The sequence below is a fragment of the Misgurnus anguillicaudatus genome, chromosome 2, assembly GCF_027580225.2.
Source record: "Misgurnus anguillicaudatus chromosome 2, ASM2758022v2, whole genome shotgun sequence".
Classification (NCBI taxonomy): Eukaryota; Metazoa; Chordata; class Actinopteri; order Cypriniformes; family Cobitidae; genus Misgurnus; species Misgurnus anguillicaudatus.
Window position 1 is genome coordinate 16,436,635 of NC_073338.2, and position 19,785 is coordinate 16,456,419.

General features: G+C 37.3%; 1 protein-coding gene across 1 annotated transcript; it reads right to left on the minus strand.

The window, feature by feature from the left end:
• Positions 1–11,797: 11,797 nt before the first annotated feature.
• gadd45bb (growth arrest and DNA-damage-inducible, beta b) lies at positions 11,798–13,292 on the minus strand. Its single transcript, XM_055201699.2, has 4 exons — positions 13,080–13,292; positions 12,850–12,951; positions 12,532–12,757; positions 11,798–12,435 (listed from the first exon to the last, which is right to left on the minus strand). The coding sequence occupies exons 1-4, from the start codon at positions 13,121–13,123 to the stop codon at positions 12,331–12,333; spliced, it is 477 nt and encodes a 158-aa protein (XP_055057674.2). The 5' UTR covers positions 13,124–13,292; the 3' UTR covers positions 11,798–12,330.
• Between the last annotated feature and the right edge of the window lie 6,493 nt (positions 13,293–19,785).

The following is a 19,785-nucleotide window of genomic DNA, read 5'->3' on the forward strand; positions in this document are numbered from 1 at the left end:
CGACTCTGCTGCATACAGCTTTCTGGGTAGGTATCACGTTCACAGTCTGTTCTTCACTTATTCACTCTCGTTCTTCTCTCTCTCCACAGGTGGCCGCTAGGACACAAAGACACTGTTACTGAGACTTCGAGTATTTCTCACCGACTCTGCTGCATACAGCTTTCTGGGTAGGTATCACGTTCACAGTCTGTTCTTCACTTATTCACTCTCGTTCTTCTCTCTCTCCACAGGTGGCCGCTAGGACACAAAGGCACTGTTACTGAGACTTCGAGTATTTCTCACCGGCTCTGCTGCATACAGCGTTCTGGGTAAGTATCACGTTCACAGTCTGTTCTTCAATTATTCGCTCTCGTTCTTCTCTCTCTCCACAGGTGGCCACTAGGACACAAAGGCACTGTTACTGAGACTTCAAGTATTTCTCACCGGCTCTGCTACCTACAGCTTTCTGGATAGGTATGGCTTTTTCTTCTCCGTAGGTCAGCAGAGGGGCGAAGGTCACACACCACCTCACCGGGTCGAGCGCTGCCCTATCTCCACTGCCCGTAGGCCGATCGAATCCTGGACAGGGGCGCCCCTTTGTAGGGACCGCGGGGGCGGCGGACTCTTTCGCCTCTGACTCTGCGACAAAAGACAGACACAGGTAAGTGTACACCACGAATACTTCCAATACTTCACTCACAGCCCTGGACAGCTCTTGGTCCGCGTCCCTTCGTCCTCCGAAACAGCACACAGCGTATGGTAGCAGAAATTTCTGAGGTCGTTAGCCCCTCCGTCCTCTGCCCAGTAGAGAAGATGGATGTACGGGGCTTCGTCTACAAGACACACAGCAACCCACAGCAAATACACAGCACCACTCCAATGTGAAAGCTTATTATTTGTAAAGTCTCACTCACCACGCTATAAGTGCAACACCACAAGGAAAAGCGCCCGGTGTCCTCCACTGCGCTTGGGCTAAATAGGGGCGATGGCAAACACGACCGAAATAAAGTCTCGTTGCTGTGGCTGTTTTGGATCTATGCTTCCAGCGGCTCGCCCACCACGCTATTATAGGGGCCGGGCCGCCCGTATCCTCCTCGAGGACTCCAACGATCACACAGGTTAATCTCTGCAGTTTACTCCACAACAAACAAGTATACTCACAGCGGATAGCCTTTGTTTACGTTGTACAACAAGGTCAGTTTTGTTCCTGCTTTACTCCTTCAAAAGTACTGGTTAAACCAAAGTTCCTTTCTACTCATCAGATTTTCCGTTTACTCCAGCAGGTCCACCGTCAACTACAGTGAGAGAGGGAGAGAGAGAGAAATACAGACAGCCACCACGTCTGACAATGAGCACAGCTCCGTTCCTCAGCACACACTAACAACGACCACAACTGTCATCTAACTGCGCTTTTTATACTCCTCTTTGTACTCCAGTTATCCAATTACTCGGCGATCTCTTCAACTAGGCACAGCTGTGCCCAATCGGCTGATTACAGCCTTCGCGGAGCCGCCGGATGTCCGGTGTTTCTGTTTTTCCGGTCGGGGCGGAAACATCCGGGCGGAACCAAACTTCTTCAACTTTTGGTTCCGCCCTGAAAAATCGTCACCCCGTGACAACTCTACTACACTGCCTTTAAATAACACTGATGAAATAGTACAAGACTGAGTCATCAGATTTAACCATTTTACTATTTAACCCAGACGGTTTCAGCAGCAACAAAATAAACAAACGGCCTTTGTGGACTAAACGCAACTTCCGGTAAACTTCCACATAAAATCAATAACAATTTTACATTGAAATCATTTAACATAATTATTCTGATAACAAGGGAAATAAATGACAAGTAAATTACCTTTGTTATATCATCTAATGCGTATCAACTATTACACCGAGCTAACTTTAAAATTTGTTAGCTCTCTGCACAGTTGTGCTCCATGCTCGTCTCCCCTAATCTTAAGCAATCCAAAACATTTTATTTTCGACAAGGTATTTGTTTCAGAGATCAGTTAGCCTCTAGCCAGATCGATAAATAAATACAGACCGGAAGTTACGTGCGTAACCGCGGCAACGCGCGTGTCCGATAAAACCGTCTATATGAGGAAATTTGTTTGTCGTGTTTGTACAATATTTTGTTTTTGCCTATCCCGCGGTTTTTTTTTTCGTTATTTCTGTGATCTTATTCGTTTAAACGCTGACCTGTGCACTTCCAGAAGAACTCAAAAGCAGGAAAGGAAAGTTAAGCCGACCTCTTGTTTTGTCTGCCCTCAGCACTGTTAAAATGACCCGCACACTCAGACTTTTCATAAGAGTCAGTGAACGCGATGACCCGAGGTGATCAGATGACCTTTGACCAGAAGATAAGCAGAACAAAAAAAGGTTTGCTAACAGTGAAAAAATGTTTGTGCATTATGTTGTCTGGACATTTTGTAACCTAAAATTATACCAGATGCAAAACGATAAAAATATAATCCAAACAGAAAACTCTGTTAAACAGTAAAAAAATGTGAAAACTATATATAAACCAGCAGAATAGACATTATCTGTTGTACATGGGTGATTTTATAATTGCTATAATTACTATTATATCATATATTATTATTTTTCTGCTTTTTAAAAAATGTTTATATTTTTAATTATTTGGTACTCATTATCACAGATTGCAAAACGTTATGTAATATTTTACATTTTAATATATAGCGGAAAGTTATAATTTTCTGTTATTTGGATTGCTCAGTGTCAGTGTGTTCAGTCCACTCTGTGATCCATGACAACGAGGACTGAATTATGAAAATAATTAAAATATAACCATTGGAGAAAAGCAGAAAAAATCATGACTTTGAACACCAAATATACCTGCAATTATATAATTGCACATACATTTTACAGTAATTTTTTTGTTACAATAAAAAGCACATGTTTATATCTACAGATATTCTTAAAAAATTAACCTGCGTTAGCAGCAGTGTGCAAGACAAAGTAATATTGCAAGTTTTCTTTCTTTTTATAAGCAAACACATAATGTGTCTCGCATGGTTTAAAAAATGAGGGACGGGCCTTATTTTGTGTTCAGCTATAGGATACTCTGTATATTTTATTAATATCTTAAGTGGTTTCACTGCATAATCTGTCTAGAGAGAAATCAATGGTGTTATCAGTTTATTGCTCAAACTGTTAGCCAGAGTTTACTCTTGGAATATTTGCACAAAACTTTTTCAAACTTTAATGCATGATCCAAAAGTACATAAAAGTCAGATAATAAAAAAATTATAATAATTAAACATTTTACTTCAGTTGTAAACACTTAAAAAAAGGTTTGTCCACTTAAATTTTTCACTTAAAGTGATGAAATTTAAAGTGACTTATTTTTAAAAAGATGAAAAAAAAATTAATCTTAAATTTTTTGCTTAAAGTGAGAACATTTAATTGAACTTTTTATTTTTAGGTGTTACCAATTAAGTTAATCCAAATTTCACTTTTGTGTTTTGAGTTGTTGATAAAATTACATATGCAAAATTACACATAGGGGCAGCTTACCAGACAGGCTTTAGATTAATCCAAGACTAGGCCTTAGTTATATTACGACATTTAAGTGGTTTTTACAAACCTTTACAGGTAAAACATTGGAGTTAAACCTGACTGCATTTCTCTCTCACACAGTGTTTATGACCCCAAACCCTCAGAAATATTCGGTTTGGCATTAGTTGCCGCCTCTGCTGATTGCCTCAGACTGATTGATTCTTGTAGAGGAAACAGGAGAGTAATAATTGCTTTCACATATGAGCACAGAGAAGTGTTCAGCTGAATGATTTGTTTCAGACAACACTAAAGTCAGATCTGCTTATTAGTGGCAGTGAAAATAAAAATAATGAGTTGCTCTGATCAAGCCAAGCCCCAACGCACTATGACAAGATTTGTTTAAAAAAAAATTAACAACATGCGAAACATATTCACTACAACCTATAAACATTCTCATTGCTAATGATGTTATTATGTACGTTTCCTTTATGTTCTCCCCTCCCCACCTTTAAAGCCCACATCATCTGATTTATTACTGCACGTGTTCATGTGTGTGGCTTTATCTCAGTGTCAGATTACATTCTCTGTGCTGCCGGACGCGTGTATGACTTCCCACTGACTCCTTCAGACACTTCTGCTAATCCATCAGTCACAGAGAGTCCACGTGTTCCTCTTTTCCTCTAAAACTTCAGTTTAAAGGCATAGATGAATGAATCCGCATTACCAGACAGATATGGTGTTTCCCTAGTCAAAAACCTACATTTATAATAGAGGAAGTAGAGGAACCTCTGAGTGCTCTTATCAGGGTATGACTTGCACTTACAGAGAAATCACAGTCATAAAATATAGCGCCACTGTATGATAACCATTCTGCATAAACACAATACAGACAATAATTAACCTTTACCATACTTACTGGTTCCAACATACATACTGGTTCCTCAGAGGTACATATATGTACATAAATGGTACATATTAGGACCTTTAAAAAGGTACCGTCCCAGTGACAACTTTTGTAAAAAAAATTCTGATAAAAAAGATTTTAAGATTATTTTTGTAATGCATTTTTTATTGTGTTATTGCTATTTATTCATTGTTTGCAACACTTTACAATAAGGTTGTTTTTGTTCGAATGAACTAGCAATGAACAATACTTCTACAGCATTTATTAAAATTTTTTTTATCTTTTAAGATTAGTTAATGAACTAACATTGACAACTGTATTGACATTACATTAAAGGTAGAGTATCTAATTCTGAAAAATGCTAACGGTAGCCGACTAGCAATGAAATCACGATCCCACCCTCCATTAAAATCGCCGTCCAAAGTCACGCCTCTTTCAAAACACATGAACACGCACAGATCAGACGTCCACATCTCATGTCTCATTCACCAGTGAGAAAACTTTGAGTACAAAGTGAATAACATTACCAAAATAACCAACATAAACAACTGGTTTACATCAGAATAATTTAAAGCACACTTTTGGTTGTGTAGACGTAGTAACTATATCGTTACGCTAATCTGTAAACGGACACAAATTTCATAAGCAACACAATGTTTCATCAAAGTAGAATATCTGAATCCATCTCAATACAAACATATCGCGTACCTACCTTACCAAAATAAACAGTGCAACGACCTTTTCAGACCCTTTGCCTCCTGCAGCTGTTCGCATCTCGTGGTAAAGCAGTAAAGTTACCGATGTTCATTTGGGTTTTTGCTCTTTGCTGATCCAGGCAGTTTTTGCTGTTGTTGTTTTAAAACATGTCTTTCGTTTTGTGGCTCCTGTGCAGGTTGTCAATTCAGCAGAAAAGTTTGCCATTCTCCCTCTATTTACAGACGGGAGGTGAGTGCACGTGAAAACGCTGATGATTTATGGTGTCTGCGTGAACTAGGTTGCGTGGTGGCATTCAAATTACGATTATAGATGAGGGACACAAAAGGCAACGTCCATTCGGACCGAGATCTATGATTGGTTGAACATTTTTTGGTCCTACGCCTTTTACAGATGAAATAAATTTCTACAAATACATTTAAACAACTTAACATAGTGATTGCTAGCAGGATGTGAGAAGACTTTTAACCAGCATAACTAAATGTTTCTGGATCAAATCAGATACCCTGCCTTTAACAAAGACTAGCGTAACTTTGTTAGCATAAATTAGCTGATGCATTTACTAATGTTAACAATTGCAAACCTATTGTAAAGTGTTGTTCATTTATGTATTTTTTTAGTGTGTCACTGTGAAAAATATCAATGTATATTTCCAAAATACTTTTCCATTAATAATCTGAGGTCTGTTTTGTATGAGGTCTGAGATAAAAACAGTGGCAACATCTCCAAGATGAGGAGACAACGCAGAATAGAAAAGCTTTTATTGATGCTGTAACCGACAAGGTATAACCAAGACGTCATTTCTATGAAAATAGCTCTCTGCTTTGTGGAGTAAAGAGCGTGGCTTGTATGTATTTTAATCTGTCTGCTTCTGTCTTCTAAAGATGCTGTTTCTAAAGTGTGGCTTGCGGCTATTACTGTATTCTGTTCTTCCGTATTTGTCGACCATTAATCTCCAGTGTCGTAAAAGGAAATGTGACGTGGTGACAACAGGAAATGTGGTCTGTAAAAGGAGAGTTTGAAATGCTCATAAGTGTCTGTGCCATAGGTCTGGCTAAAGGTATAAAAACAGGGTCCCATTGCGTCAAGGAGAAGGGTGGGTGGGGGCAGAATTAGGATTTTTGTCTGGGTGTGTAAACATAGAGAGGCGGTTAATGATAAGAACTCAACAGCTGTCCATCAACAATATCTATTATAGGTTTTATACTTGTCTTCTCTGACCCCTATGTGTACTGTAGATCAAAAGTTTCTTAATCTGGCATACACAATCCCGTGATAATGCATCCTCACCACTAAAAGACAAATAATCCTCTTGGTCTAATTTTTTAATGATTGTTTATTTGTATTGTTTTAACTAAAATTATTTATTGTTTAAGTGGGTTTATTGAGTTCACATTTGAAAACACAATGCATGGTCTATGCTGGCTGTGCTTCTAAATTTAGATATCAACACAAAAGCTATAAATTCGTGCTTGAGGCTATATGTATGTCTCAATTATATAACCGCTTTTATTATTCAGACAGAAACTAAACTACTCAAAAACATTTCATTTCTCTGTATCATGTGACTGATCTGTTTTTGTTTCATTAAAGTGGTCTTCACAATGGACGCTTTGATGTAAGGGTCTTTATTTTTTGACCCCTGACTTTTGCTCAGTCGAACACGAGATCATTAATGTGTCAGCCTGCATGTGACTCTATACCAACTTCACGTTATGGTTGACCCCAGTCAAGGATTCAAGACACAACTTGATTGATGTTGACCTAAAAACATTAAAATAGCTTTTTGTGGTTGATGTTAAAGGGACACTCCACTCTTTTTGAAAATATATGCTAATTTTCAAGCTATTGAAAGTTACTAAATGGACTATTTTCAGGCACTGTGTAATATAATTTTTTTAACGCGATGCTAATGGTCTAAAGGGGATTGCACACCGGCCGTGCCGCGCAGTGCTGCGCCGTTCTAAAAAAATCGAACACATTGTTTTCTATGTGTATACGCACACTGGCGCCACCAGGTGGTGCCTGTCCGCGCCGCCCAGCTTTGACTCAGGAAGTTGCTCAAATCCCTGTCGTGCCACACAGCGCCACTCACATAGTTTAACATTAAATAACATCATATTTGTCTCAAATCATTAACGATTAACATTGGCTGCATTTTGAAGTAGACGCTATCTGACGAAGCTCGCGCTATTTAATGTGCACTTCTGGTTTACAATACCTCCAAGTTGTCCTAGACGCGACTCGGTGCAGCGCGACGCTGAGCTGCGTGGCCGGTGTGCGATCCCCTTAATCCGATTCAATAGATTATGCTAAGCTATGCTAAAAGTGATACAGCCAGACCCGGAGATCGGCTGAATGGATTTCAAAACAGTAAAAATCAAATGTTTAAAGGGCCGTTCACATTATAACAATAAATATAACGTTAACTATAACGATAACTATATTAGCGTCCACTTTATAACAATAACTTTATGCTAATTCGTTCACGCGCAGGGCACTCAGGCAAATACTTGCCTTTAAAGACATTAACTTTTATTGGATATTTCTTGTAATAAAAACTTTTGCAATTGTTTACATGTCACTGAATATGTAAATGTGCTGTTTTTGTTGCATTTACACAGCTTGTTTTCAAAATAAAGTGGAGTGTCTCTTTAAGAAACCATCTAAGCCTTGACGTATTAACTGAAAGTACCATAGAAAAAGATATGAAGAGTTTGGTTCCAAAACGCGATAAACGCCATTTTTGAAAAAAATGAGTTACTGCCAGAATCAGTATTATATCAGGTCAGTATTTAAAAGTAAATTCTTAATTTTACGCAAAATCCAATATCCGCCGTGTTATTCTGTCATCTTTTCTCCCTTTTTTCCCAAAACGCAATAAACGCCACCTCTTCCTTTTCTACAGAATGCAATAAATCCGCTCCTCAAATTACAGCACACCATTCACGCAATGTAAACAAAGAATGGCGGCGCGTTGAGTATCCTAGTTTTCCTCATTTACTTTGTACTTCGTGATCAACAAACAAACAAAATAATACTTTAATTGCATTGATAAACCTGTGATGGTTTTCTATGACGGGAAAGAAACGTAAGCCATCAACATCTAATAATTTACACGAGAGGCACTCGGAGGCGGCTGTTTGTTCTCCCGACAGCATCAAGCTTTTCTCATGCTAACACATTGACCCCAGGGGATCTTAGTAAAAACTTTCCATTATTTTACTCAAAGTCAACGAAAATTGAGCTGATCGCTGTGAAAAATGTTAAGCGACGACGTCAAGTATAATCCCAGCAATGACAGTGTTCTTGATATGACAAAGTAAGTGTTTTGATTAATGCCATTAAGGTTTACTTTTTTAATCAGTGTGTACAACTGTTCAACTAAATGAATATAAAATGGCAAAGATGAATGCACATTTATACATTGATTGAATAGATTTATAGCATTTTGGAAAAAAAACTGTCATGGATTTATTGCATTTTGTGAAAAAAATAATTAGTTTTTATAATCTTTGAAAATCAAGTTATGGATTTGAATTTTTTATGTTTTTATAACCTAAAGATGCCATGGGAAAGTTTGTAAGAGAAAATAGTGGTTTTCATCTTGTCACTTTCTTGGTATAGAAAACACGTTTTTTACAGAAATTTGTCAAAATGGATTTATTGCGTTTTGGAACCAAACTCTTCATATTTAACCTGTTGGTTTTCTATTAATCCTACATTGCACGGTCTTAAAATGAGCTTTCCCTGAATATGCACACTGCAAATATCCTGAACCTGATGTGTGGTGACCCAGAATATGAGTGTTTATGTCTAATATGCTCCACGTCTCAGTGAATATTTGAGTCACTATGAACAATTATAGCTCCTAGTCTAATAATAGAGCGTGCAGTCAGACTATTCATAGCTGGGGCTGTTACCTCTGTATATAGCCAGCAACATTGTAAAAGGGCCGGGCTATTGCTGCCATGGAAAACGGCCTTCTGTTCCTGTTTTTCTTCTATTTTCTCACTTTGGCTTGACGTCAGCGCAGCCCTGAAGTGCGCAGCTCGGCTTAGCAGTCACAGAGGGTACACGCCATACTTTAGTCACGTCTGTCTGCAGAATACCCCATCAACGTCGGCTTTGTGCATGGAAGAGAGTCCTTAGGGTAGAAAACATTGTTTTCTCAATGACTCTTACAATGAAGATACAAATATATATCTGTCTGTCACTAACCGATCCATACCACCCAAACAATGGCCTCTCTTCATGACTTTATAAAGCGGGTGATTATTCCTCACTAACTTTCATCTCATCACATGCCCTGAATCGCAGCATTGTTTTTTACCTTTCGAGTGCTCCTTCAGAGCCAAGCGTTTTTTTGGGATAAGGAAATGGTAAACACTGCCACATGTATGAACAGTCCCTGTATTCTTTCTGTGTGGAAATACAGGCACGCCTTTCCACTCATCTGTGTACGGCAAAGTTTGTTGTCAAGGAAAGATCGATTCTGAGCAGTTGTTGATTCAGGCGGACTTCTCGGACTCTGAGTCATATGTCTTGCATTATTCACTGTCGTACTAAAGTTAAAGATTTTCTAGAGAAACTTCATCAGGACTATAAAGAGGATACAAAGAGAACACTGAGGTCATGGTGCTTAAGTCGTGATGTCTGTGATGTGCAGTGAAGACAGACACTTTCATCCAGTCTGTTTGACTGACTGAAAAGTTAATGGGACATTCGCAGGTTATATGATCTCAGCAGACCCCTCCTACATGTTTACTGTGGCCTCGAGTCAGTCTGACCTTTCAATGTGACCAATGAAAGGTCATTGAAGTCAGAGAGTTCTATCTACGGGCCAAATTTTGCCCTTGTTGTGGGGGTATGTGTGACCAAAGGGATGCTGGTGAATGTTTATGTGTCAAATCTATATAACATTTATTTGCAATAATACTGCATAATATCAATACGTGTCCTGCAGCCATGTTACAGCAGCAAAGTCCTTGATTATTACGCCAGAATGAGAGTATAGTTCTTAGCCATATCTGCCTAGAAAATCACAACTTTTAATTTTCCGTAGGTCTTAGTACACGATGTAACTACAGAAGAGTCAAGTTTTCAATAGGAAAAATATCGAAACTCTTTGGTTACTTTTTAAGCGTGATGCCAAATGGTCCAATCAGATTCAATGGATTGTGCTAAGCTATGCTAAAAGGGGTAGTGCCAGACCCAGAGATCAGCTGAATGGATTCCAAAACGGAAAAATCAAATGTTTAACTCTAGGGGAGCTGAAAATGAGCATATTTTCAAAAAAAGTGGAGTGTCCCTTTAAGGGCCTTGTTAGCAGTGGTGGCCAGTGACTTCTTTTTTCGAGGGCGCTAGATGCGAAGTTTGTCATGTATGTAGCCCGTCATGTGTGTGGTTCGTAATTTCAAAATATGTGTTCTGCACGTCAAGTGGTCCTATGTGCATCACGTGTCTTGTCAAAATAAGTGCCTGTGCAGATGCGTCTAAAGGGTTTATGATAAAAGAGATGCTCACGTTTGCCAGATACTTGCATAATCTCATATGTAATCAAAGTTTACTGTTAAGGGAGTATCTTGCATGTATTTTGTGCTTGAGCGTCTCTTTTATCATAAACGATTTTGATACGTGTGCTGCAGGCAAATATTTTGACAAAAACACATGATGGTTCACATAACGCAACAAACACATATTTTAAAAACACAAGCAACACACATGACACCTGAACACATACTTTAAATTTGCGCCCCTTGGATGAGCAGTCACGAACCACCACTGCTTGTTAGGCAGGAAAACACAACTTTAAGGGTCCTATTGCTTTTATGAAACCAATACTACACAGTTAAATATCAAGGATGCAAGTTATTTTTTTAAATGTTGTGTTTTTTTTGTTATAGTTCACATGTTGGCACAGAACATTGTTATGCAACAAACTGTGCAGCGATCTTAATAAGTTGGTCATAGCTGTGATTTATTGTAAATAAACCATTGCTATTGGCCAATCAGGAACTTCAGCCAGCTCCTTGTTTCCTGTCTGCCATTATTGGACAAACTGATTAATCCAGGTGTGCCTGACCTCAGTAGTCACAACAACAATAATCAGACACACCTGGATTAATCAGTTTGTCCAATAATGGCAGACAGGAAACAAGGAGCTGGCTGAAGTTCAGGAAGTAGTGCAGCTGGGCATAAAGCCTATTATGGATCATTTGTGATTTTGTCTGGCTGTAGTTTCTCGAAGCTTACATTCCTTACATTATATACCTTCCAGAATGTACTTGTATTTAAAAAAGCAAGCACTAAATGTCTGTCTGCAGCAGTGTGTCAAACAGCTGTGTCCTCATGGATATTTTTGCACTGTTTAAACAAGCCTGCCTTTCAGAAATGGTACCCACATAGTGTTGTGCATATTGCTGGGTCTAGAGTGCATTGCTGACAACAGCAACACATAATTCGGTCCTACAGAACAAATATGAGCCCTCAATTCCTTTATGTGCACTTAAAATAACTTTGCAAATGATATATATCTGGTTTATACTATATGAATAAAGATCACATCAATTGTATGGATGCTTTGTAAGGGAGTTGGTCACTTTGGCCTAAAGCCAACCGCACTACTCTCCAATAAACTCATTTTTAAAACAAATGTATAGAAAACACAGAAACTGCTAATTTTGAAATATTAAGCATAGAATTTATTTCACGAGAAAACATTTGCAAAATCATAAATAACCAAATATATTACTTGCTTTAAATGGCACTAATATTATGCATAAATAAAATCACCCAAGCAGGATTCAGTCATTAAATAGTTAAGTCTCTAAAACTTGTAGTCTTCTGTTGATCCATGACATTGTTGTCAGGTCTGAGTCATGTGTTCAAAATCTCCCCCACCCCCGTGGGAGCAAAGTGCGGCCAGACGCCGTTTCAGTCTAAAAATATCCCCTAGCATCCGTGTTGCGTCCCTTCAGATAGGCGACACGACCACCCTGGCGCTCCTTTGGACCCTCCAAAGGCCAAACACGCCGATCATGAAGCAGGAGGAGCGCAGACCAATGTCTCGAGCATCCTCTGACGCCTATAATCCCATAAACATGGAGTTGGGAGCTTATTTGACCTCCCTGTTGCACTGATGAGTAAGTCCTTGTAACTGTTGAAGGACGACATCAATATTCCTCTCAAACTTTTCCCGAGCGCGCGCGCTCTTAGCGCTCGTGCAGGGCGATGGAGGGCACCCACTGGTTCCTGCAGCGGCTCTCCTTGCAGTAACTTCCCACCTCGCTCAGCTTCAGATGCTCGGCTTGTGGGTTCTGCGTGGACAAAAACAAATATCATGAGTTTTGAACAACTTTTTGGATTGTTTGGTGCTTTCTATTTTTATGCATTAGCAATGCGCGAAAACTTACAGTTACAAGGATGCAGTGGAGGTCTCTGGGTTCATTTGCGTTGGTGTCGTTGGACAGAGGCTCGCCCAGGACTTGCGCCAAGCGCCGCATGCCGGAGACGCGCACGATGTTGATGTCGATGTCGCAGCAAAAAGCTTGAATGAGCGTGAAGTGGATTTGAAGCGCGACGTCATTCTCGTCCTCCTCATCTGTTGCCAGGACGCACAAGACTACGCTGTCTGGATCACTGTAAAACAACAAATTTCGTTTACAATGCTGTTCGGTTTTTCAATTTGCTCTCATAATTCGTAATACTCAATGTAAGAGGGATTTACTTACGCGTTCATAAGTTGTGCAGACTCGTAGACTCCAACTGTCAGACAGTTCTGACGCTGCGCGGCTACGAGCAGCTCCTCGAGAGCTTCACTCACTGTTTCCATTCTTGAAGAAAGATAAACGATTGTTAATTTTATTTTACAAAGCAATAGCTACAAAAATCTGAATAGAAAATACAATAGGAAAGTTATTTTGCCTCTTGCTAGTTTGAAATGTGTAAGTTAGGTACTTACTTTCTGTCAGTGCTATTGCATCCAACAACTTCTTCCAGAGTCATCGTTGTCTTTGAAATGTGTTATAATCCAGAAACTGTAATTACTCCAAATAATAAAATCCCAGCAAATGTGTTGATCTGTGATGACAATAGTAATCCACAGCGAAAGTGAGTGGTTTCTCAGATACTCCTTGTCAAGATACTCTCTCAGCTCGTGTTTGACTTGAGCAGTGAGGCGCGAGGCTTTTATAGCGGTGTGTAGTAAGTGGGCGTGGTTGAAACTGCAAGTCGAAACCTCGTGCAGGTTTCTATGGAGTCTCCTATATTGTGTCAAACGCAGTTGACTTTGTTTAAGAAACGATCAAGGCGCCATCCAGTGTAATGAAATGAAACTAATTTGTTAACACGTACATTGTCATGAATAATATGGTTACTGATGAATAGGTTAGTGTAGGGCTGCTACATCACCGTTACAATATTGCAAAATAATAAACCATCTTGCACTGCATTAGACATTAAACATCATTTTGCATGCGTGTTTTTAATTATATATTAATAGTATTTTATTGGATATCAATGAATGTGGACCATAAAATATTTTGCATTCTTTAAACCTGTTAGTCTTTGTGGATTGCACTTTTAAACTTTAAACATAGGAATTAAAGAATATATGCATTTTTTTGCATGTATTGCAAAAATATTTCTCAGATCTATTTTATTTTGAAGAGCTTGTGTGTACAACAGTCATAGGAGTTTGGTCTTAGCTTTGTCCAGCATGCCATCTTGTGGTGAAAACCGTATTTCTCATCATGAGGCAAAATTCACATATGAGGGACGGGACATGTGCGGGCAAGTAACCCAGACAGAGATTAAGACGATCTGTGATTACATCAAAACTAATATAATAAGATTTGAAAATCATACGATCTCACTGGTTTCGGTGATTATGGTCGGATATATCACAGGAACAAAATGTCTCCCTTTAATGCAATTTTAGATGGTGATAATTTGTTTTAAGACAAAATAAAAATGAGCTGTGAATTGTAACGCGGAGCAGAGGATTACCTGTTATTGTTTTGCATAATAATGCATCAATCAAGGCATTTGGTGATTACGTCAAGTGAAATACAATTAAAGTTGAAAAGGTTTTGTAGAAGTATATATTTTTACGTGACATTAAATGGATAGTTCACGTTAAAATGAAAATTCTGTCATTATTTACTCATCCTCGTGTTGTTCTAAACCTACACGAATCTATTTCTTCCGATAAACACATGAAGAAGACACCTTGAGAAATGATGGCAAACACACAGCAGACAGTGACCACCGACCTCCACAGCAGGAATAAAAAATATGATGGAATTTAATGGGTACCGTCAACTGTGTGCTTACCATCATTATTTATCAAACATTTTTCTTCATCATTTATCACAATACTTCCAAAATATTTTTTCCTACTATGGAAGTCAATGGTCACTGTGTGCTGTGTTTTTGCCATCATTTCTTTTGTGGTCATCGGAAAAAGAAATTCATACAGGTTTAGAACAACATGAGGATGGGTAAATGATGACAGAATTTTCATTTTAAGTTGAACTATCCCTTTAATAAAACAACAATTTGTGTAACATAGCCCAGCAGGTATATGACCGACCTTCAACGTAGAAATTTGGTTGAAATAAGGTCAGTTGTTTGTTCAACGTTGAAACAACGGCGATAGTAAATGATTGAAAAAGGTTAATAAAATGCTTAAAATCAACGCTGATATTTGATTAAAATAATGTCAGTTGTTGTTCAACATTGAATAAATTCGCAAAATCAAAAGGTAATTTAACGTTGATTTAATCCTCATAAGACACGATTTTCCTGTATACGTTATAGTTCCTCGGGGTTAAAAATGACCTCAGAGATTAAAAGAGTGATAACAAAAAATATGTATACATTTTAATGATACAAATAATTTATAACTTTTTCATTTACTTCCCATATATACATTAATGCTGTGTTTTGGGAGATATGAAGTGCTTTTACACCCGTTTACCACTCAATTCCTCAACTACACCAGCTTGCCTGAAAAATATATTTTTTAATGAAAAATTAACATAAATTATGATCTAAATTTGATTTAAACTGTTTTTAGATATTGATCTAGATGTAATGTGTTGAATTCAGCCATTTGGTGTTTAGAAAAAAAACTGTTTTATGTTTACAGTTAAGTAAATAAATCACTTCGACCAGCAGAGGCCCATAGAGACCCATTCATTTCACTGAATGTGGCCAACTGCTCAACATCATACTTTATTGATACATTTTGTGAATTTATGTTTATATAAACATTAGAAAGGACATTAAAAATAAATATTATTTCAAGTAGTAGAATTTTTTGTAGTTTTTGATGCATTTTGAAATGTCTGTTTTTACAAAATGCCACAGAAATTTGACTGAATGTAAGTGTGTGTGTCTGTGTCTTTATGTGTGTGTGTAAGTTTTACGGTGTCTTTGTGTATGAGTCTGTGTGTGTGTATGTGTGTGCGCACACCTGTGTGAGTATTCTACAGCTTTGTTTTGCATCTGCGGCTTTTTTTTTGCCAAATTTGCCAAGTGTGTGTGTGATTGAGCATGTATTTTCTATGTAACATTTGTGCTCTAGTACCAGGCCTACCTTTCTGTGTTGAAATTTTCAGATTTATTCTGGATGCATTGATTTTTTTTGACAAATAATAATAATAAAAAATTTTTTTTGCATTTCCCATTCATTTCAATTGGGGTCATTTTTACCCCCCAAAGGGACACATTAAGTGAATATTTTTACATCTCTTTAGAACGACCGAATCAAGTTTTTTATATGAATCTTGACAGATAATCTGGAAAAGTCACAAAATCTTATTCCCCTGAGATGAAAGGAAACATGTTTTTAAACTAAAGAAAAGTGGTTTGGGGTAGAATTGACCCCAAGGGTCTTATTAGCGTTAACCTTGTCCTTGACGTTGATCCAACGGTGAATCAATGTTGAAATGTCTGGTGGGAGGCCTATAGAATAATCTGCTTATATTTAATTTTATACGATGATTCGCTAAATCTGACGTAAACTGCCAAGCTTGACCACAGATAGACAAGCTAATCATAAGAACTCCAATGCCAAACTTGGCCCATATCACAGAGTTTCGTGTGACCCTTTGTTATTCAAATTGTGACATTGTCAATTCGTTTGAGATCTTGTAGCTGTAAGCAAATCTTTTCACGATTGACTTTCACATCAGATTTGATAGGTTTGTAATGTAAATAGGGTGCAAGCCATTAGAATGTGAGATAAGCCCACACTTTAATCTATTCTTATATTAGTTAGGATATATTTTGTAATATTAGGTTTGTTTTAAATGCTCAATTTTTCAACCATTTCAACAGTTTCATATTTGGCACATCTGACCTAAAAGCTTTAATTTTCTTAAACACATTTTTTTGTAAAAACTTTAAAATGCATAATAATTTTTAAATACTTAATATGAAATTTTACACTGTAGAAAAGCATCAATATGCCATACAACAGATCAGCATGTGCGTACAATTTTAATAAACCAGACAGTGATCACATATACTCTATCTGATTTTATGGGTTTCTGGAGTTAATTAGATAATTCGTTTACACTTTAAAGTTATCTTATTTGTACTGATATAAGTAAAAAAGGAAATACATTAAACGTGAAAAAAATAGTTTTTAAGTTGATGAACCATTCAATTTTAAATATTTAAACATTTCTCAAGGACGTTATTCATAGTGTGGTGTTCTGGGCCTTATTCACTTACCAGTGTGAAAATCAGTGCATAAAACAATGTGTTGTAAGAAATTAGATATAGCTTTGGGAGTACACAATTAATTTCCTTTAAATGTTCATGGTAGCAAGCAGGGGAAATCATTCTTCCCTCACTTTGGTTATGTATTAATATCTGAAAAATAAAATTTTACATTGTCTGGATGTCTCTGCTCAACAAGCTCATCTCATTAGTAAATGAAACAAGGGCACTAACCCATCTTACCCTCCTTACAAGACCTCAGTCAGCTGTTCCACATGGCCAGATCAATGTCAATATTAGGCTTGACACAGACTATTATTTTTTATAGCAGTGTGTCTATCACTTATCTTAACTAATTTCCATTTTAAGTAGGCTAATTTAAGTATTTTTTAGTCTGGTAACAGCTAAATTTAATTTTCAAACAGTTTTATCTTGTTTACACAGAATATTAGCCATATAGTTGCACAGACTTAGATTTTTTTTGCATACATCTTGTATTGTATTGTATAGTATAGCTGTTTCACTGGCTTGCTCTTCAATGTATTTTTTATGGCACTGTTTGCACTAGGATGCACACATGCATTTTATTATGTGACTAGAAACAAATACTATAAAAATTATAGCTCTGTGTTGTTTTATGTTGTTCAGTGTCAGTAGCAACATGGTCCTGGTGAAACGTTGTCTTATTTCACTATACAGCACTGCTTTGGTTGAAATGACAATAAAAGCTTCTTGAGATGACTTGACCTACAGTATATAGATTTTCAAAAGGGCTCAGACCCCTGGTGGTCTATAGAGGTATTGCAGAGATAGGTTGAATAGCGTTAGTAGGCCAAATCACAAAGAGCAGCTATAATATACAGTGTAAAACATCTATAAAACATCCTTCTGCTGGACAATGGTGTAGTGAGTGTATCCAGAACATACGAAATTTAATGCAAGTAGCCTACATTATCCTGCATGGCCACTTGCCACATTAAAATAAATTTTAAAACACAAAAATTGATGTGAAATATTTTATTAACTCATTTGTATTAAGATGACTTGCAATAGACCTGGAAATGCCATGACTGACCAATCAGAGTCAAGTATTTTAGAGAGCCGCTAATTAATAATAAATTCCATTGCATAATTTTTTTCTAACTATAGAAATCAATGGTGCCCCAGATCAGACATTCTTTAAATGGGTCATGTTATGAGATTTTTTTTAAGATGTCAAATAAATCTTTGGTGTCCCCAGAGTACATATGTGAAGTTTTAGCTCAAAATACTCCACATATAATTAATTATATATTAAATGTATATGTTAAAATTGCCACTTTGTAGGCCTGAGCAAAAGTGTGCCGTTTTTGGGTGTGTCCTTTAAAATGCAAACGAGATGATGAAATGCAAACACTGATCGTAATGATGGTGGTTTGTTGCAATTGAAACTTAATTGTGCTGTCAATTATTTTTTCTCTCTTTTTCTCACTCCACTAAATGGCAGTGCCGTGGTTGGATAGTGCAGATTAAGGGGTGGTATTATTGTAATTTGCCTTGCTACCTACCTCACAAAACAGGCAAAATCTGAACGACTTAATTTTTCACATGCTTGCAGTAAATGGCTTACCCAAACTAAGTTACTGACTTGTTCTTTTTCACGTTTTCTGGGTTGATAGAAGCACTGGGTTCCCAATTATAGTACTAAAACATGGAAAAAGTCAGATTTTCATGCTATGACCCCTTTAAAATACCTTAGTTTGTGTTCAGCAGAACAAAGTAACACTCTTATCAGAAAAATGTCTTATCAGTTGGATGTATTTAATTGCCTGGCAAATTTAAAATTATTACAGTGATTTTCTTAAAAAATCGGTGCAGTGTGTAATTTTTTAGAAAGATCTCTTGACAGAAATGCAAAATAATATACAAAACTATATTATCAGGGGTGTATAAAGACCTTTCATAATGAACCATTATGTGTTGTTTAACTTAGAAAGAGACCTTTTCATCTACATACACGAGGGTCCCCTTACATGGAAGTCGCCATTTTGTGCCGTCATTTTTCTACAGAAGCCCTTAACGGACAATTTTTTTTACCAAGTTGTCTCCGACGATGACATGTTTGTCCGGTGGCGGCTACCGTAGCTTTTCTATGTGTTTTAAAAGCGAGGGGTGATCAGTGGACTAAGCTGTTGGTTGCAATTCACAACCTCACCACTAGATGCGGCTAAAATTTACACACTGCACCTTTTATATGACTTTATTACATTGACCTAATCGTAAAATCAAACACCACATCAGATGAATGTAATTGAATTGGTAATGTCCACATAAAATAATTACATTTGTATCTTATCATGTTTGTTGGATGCAATTAAACTCTTTCTGCTGGAATTATCAACATAATTCAAACACTTATTTTTAATTTGAAATGAGCTTTACAGTATGAATTTATATTAGTAGATTTTTATAAGGTCTTATATAAGCTTATTAGCCTTAATTATTGAGAGTTGTCATCATGAATCATGTAGGAGTTGGTGATCATGTATAAAGGACAGCTATCGTCCCAAAATAAGATCACAGACTTTCTCAGGCTGAGGTAACCAAGGAAATCAGTTTCAGCATCATGGTTAGCGTAAGGATAATCATACCTTTCCTTTGTCATTCATCACGAGTTGGGATGACTCGATGAACACGCGCACGCTTTGGAGAGTGCCATGATAACAGAACCATCATTTGGTGGAACATATTTTTTAAAATATTTCCTGTATGATGGGGTGTTAGAGCGAGATTTAACAGGGTGATATTCAATAATATGTCAGTTATTTTTTTGTTCTATAATTATACATTTTTTAACAGATAGATACATTGCGAAAAGTTGTTGAAAAGTTACAAAAATAAACAACTGCCACACACCGGAAAAAGGTTTACTTCACTTCCTCGATAATGTATTTCAC

Bases quoted from the DNA above. Each gene is read 5' to 3' on its own strand.
- gadd45bb (XM_055201699.2), bottom strand. From the start codon at position 13,123: ATGACTCTGGAAGAAGTTGTTGGATGCAATAGCACTGACAGAAA. The intron at 12,952-13,079 runs GTAAGTACCTAA...TCTTTCTTCAAG, and splicing joins TGCAATAGCACTGACAGAAA to AATGGAAACAGTGAGTGAAG. The intron at 12,758-12,849 runs GTAAGTAAATCC...GTTGTTTTACAG, and splicing joins TCTGCACAACTTATGAACGC to TGATCCAGACAGCGTAGTCT.